We start from the raw sequence: 3007 nt of genomic DNA, 5'->3' as shown, positions 1-3007 counted from the left end.
CAATCCCACCTCCTCCTGACTAGTCTTCTGAGACTCTAACATCTCTCAGGGCTAGTCCCCCACTCTCCCTTCTGTGTTCTCAGGGGTCCCCAAGGGCTTTCTGTGATAGCACTTGCCACATCGTAGTTATTTGTCAATGGCTATCTGCTCCAAAAGACTAGTCCCCTCTAGCAGTCTGTCTATTCTTCGGCCCTCCTCCTAGGCTGTTTAATGTGTGCTGTGAGGACTAGGGATAAAAACCAGGAGTAAGAGAACACTTTTATGTATTCATTTATCAAAACTTGCACAAACCTGACCTCACTCACCAACACAAAACACACAACCAAGACACACACAAAAGGCCTTGGAGAAGGCTGTCAAGTACTTTGAAGGACAGGGAGGAATGAACACAGCTGGATGGGCTTTGGTTTCATTCGCAAGGGTTTAGGGAGGGCTCTGTTCCCACCCCCGCGAAGGTAGAGGAATGAGAAAGGCAATAAATAGAACCCTGGGCCCGGCTTGCTTTGGTACATCGTAGGTCATCTCTGTGCATGGCCCTGGCAGCACCTGCCCCTGGCCCTTAACCAACAGCAGGAGCCAGGAGGGCAGAGCCTGGGGGGGCTGGCGCAGCCAGAAGGCCTTTCTGAACAGCCCCCAGGGCCCTGCAAGGCACGAGGTAAGACTGCGCAGGTTCCGTAGGCCCTAGCTGCCTACGTCTGAGGGCAAGGTCTTCTTCCTCGTCCGGACCTTCAAGGAGCGTGAGGTGCCCTGTGGGAGAGAGAGCGGCACACCGTGAGGAGTCTGGGCTGATGTGCCAGGGGGGCCTGCCTCCCTCGCCACTGACCTCCCGCACCAGCGGCTTTCTCTTGACCACACGCAGGCTCTGGCTGCGGCTCAGGGTCTTCTCTCGGGACCGTGGCTGAGGCACGGCCTCTGTATCCGACCAACACTCATCCTCAGTGTCACTGTCCTGCAGGCCCCCTGCTCGGTACCCTGTGTGGAGGAGAGGAAGGCCGGGGAGGCAAAGTCAGGCACTTACACAGACTGCACGCAGAAGCCATCCTTTGCGGGACGGCTCTGGGTCCCTCTGCCTGCTCACCGATGGGTGGCCTGCGGCGGGGCACCTGGTCCTCCAGGTAGAGGGGATCCTGGTAGGTTGAGGCAGAGGCATCGGGGATGGAGCTCAGGTCCTGCATGGAGAAGCTGCGTAGCCTTCCGGCCAGTGCACCCTGACTCTGCAAGAAAGGGAGAGCAGCTGCATCACCTGAGGGATGGGGCAGGGCTCCCAGCAGGAAGGGGCCTCGGCCAGGGCAGCTGCCCAGGATGATCAAGAGCTGACCTATAGGTGATCACTGGGGAGCAGGCCTCAGAACTGAAAGCGACCCAGTTATCTTCTAGTCCGAGGTCTTTGTGGCACCAACAGGACACTTAAGGCGCAGAGAGCAGGAGCAGCCACTCACAGTCAGTGTCAGAGCCAGGAAAGTGTGTACTTCCAGCTCCATGCTCTTGCCAACAACCCACCTGTCACCTCTCACCACTATGCCCTGACACGGACAGATGTTATCTCTTGGCTCCCTGACAAAGAGCTGGACTTGCCCAAAAGACACTGTGGGGGGGGGGGACAGGGGGGGCTACTGGATGGCTGGGGTCCAGTGCACCTTGGTGGCAGCCTGCACAGCGGCTGTCGCGGCAATGTTGAGGCCCCGCTTCCCAAAGCTGAGCACTGTCTCATAGCTGCGCTCCTTGGCTTGCACAATGCAGGTGTCGATCTCCTGCAGACGAGGGCAGAGAGAGCTTAGGGGACAGCCCGAGTCACTCTTCCTCTGCAGACCCAGAGAAGCCACTGGGTGTCATGCCTCTCAGCCCACCCCTACCCACAATGGGCCCCAAACCACACCAAGGGCAGACCTCCTTACCCATCCACTCCCCTATTCCCAAACCTCAATGAAAGGCCGTGTTCCAGCCTCCCCCCATCATCCCAAACCAACTTCTAGCTGACGTTACACCCTCTCAAAAAGCCACTCATCTGTGCCCTCATTTGATTATCCCAGAAGAGGAAGAAGGTTAGGCTCTGTCAAAGTCCCACTGCCAAATGGCAGCGGGGCTGGGATTAGAACCCAGGTGTCTTCCAGTGTCCTGGACTCTGAGTTCAGGGCTCTTTCCCTCACACTCACCCCCACGCTTCCCTCCCTGCCTCCCCCTGGGGTACCTTCTCATGTCGGGACAAGGATGGGTGGACGAATTTGCGGTAAAGCAGGCTGGCCCCCTTGGTGTAGGGTGAGAGCAGCCACAGCACGAAGGCCATCTTGATCTCGTAGTAGAATGGGAACCTGTCAGAGCACAGGTGTCAAGGTCAGCCAGGGAGCCAGGCCAAGTGTGGTTCATCCCTTTCCACAGCCCACAGAGCCCTGTACCCATACCAGGAAATAAAGATGTCTGTGAAGGTCTCCACCGCCATGAAGAGGGCAAAGACGATCCAGTACATCATCCACCGGACCTGGGGGTGCAGGGAGGTCAGAGGCCAGCAGCTGAGCCTGCAGAGTCAACACACCTGTCCCGGGCTGACCCAGCTCTGAGATGCCAAAGAGCCTGTCCCACTGCATTCCCTGGCACCTGGATGGCCCTAGAGAGCTGCCTCTGAGAAAAAGCCACTCATCCCTGTACCCACCCCCAGTGGGCTTGACCCACAATGTCCTGCACAGGCACCCCAACAGCTTATCCTCCAGCCACACCTGCTCTGCTCAGGATCCAACAGCAGATTACACCCATGGAGGAGGGGCAGGCCAGCTCAGACCCTCCCCACCTTGCCAAGTCATATCATACGCCCCAAGGCTGTTGTCCCACCCCTCCTGAGTCAAGCACTCAGTCAACCCCTATGCTCACATATTCACGAATGTTCTTAGTCTTCACAGCCTTGTAGGAAGCATAAGCTGGGTACAGCATCCCAAACACCAGCCTGGAAGAGCAAGCCAGAAAGCAGAGGAAGAGTGTGAGGGGCACTATGCCCCTGCATCCCCCCACAGGTGGC

General features: G+C 57.8%; 1 protein-coding gene across 3 annotated transcripts in view; it reads right to left on the bottom strand.

The window, feature by feature from the left end:
* Positions 1-246: 246 nt before the first annotated feature.
* REEP4 (receptor accessory protein 4) overlaps positions 247-3007 on the bottom strand; it is a 6020-nt gene continuing 3259 nt past the window's right edge. The window contains exons 1-7 of one of the 3 annotated variants that reach the window (XM_011366670.2): positions 2863-3007; positions 2400-2476; positions 2189-2309; positions 1638-1751; positions 1079-1214; positions 824-972; positions 247-747 (exon numbers count right to left, since the gene is read on the bottom strand). In XM_011366670.2, coding sequence (XP_011364972.1) covers positions 682-747; positions 824-972; positions 1079-1214; positions 1638-1751; positions 2189-2309; positions 2400-2476; positions 2863-2922 — 723 coding nt within the window. In that variant the 5' untranslated portion in view covers positions 2923-3007 and the 3' untranslated portion in view covers positions 247-681. The remainder of the gene's footprint in view (positions 748-823; positions 973-1078; positions 1215-1637; positions 1752-2188; positions 2310-2399; positions 2477-2862) is intronic. The other 2 variants (XM_011366668.2, XM_011366669.2) reach the window with 2 other exon arrangements.

The sequence above is a fragment of the Pteropus vampyrus genome, unplaced genomic scaffold, assembly GCF_000151845.1.
Source record: "Pteropus vampyrus isolate Shadow unplaced genomic scaffold, Pvam_2.0 Scaffold126, whole genome shotgun sequence".
In the NCBI taxonomy this organism is placed as follows: Eukaryota; Metazoa; Chordata; class Mammalia; order Chiroptera; family Pteropodidae; genus Pteropus; species Pteropus vampyrus.
This window is presented reverse-complemented; position numbering and strand designations above follow the sequence as displayed.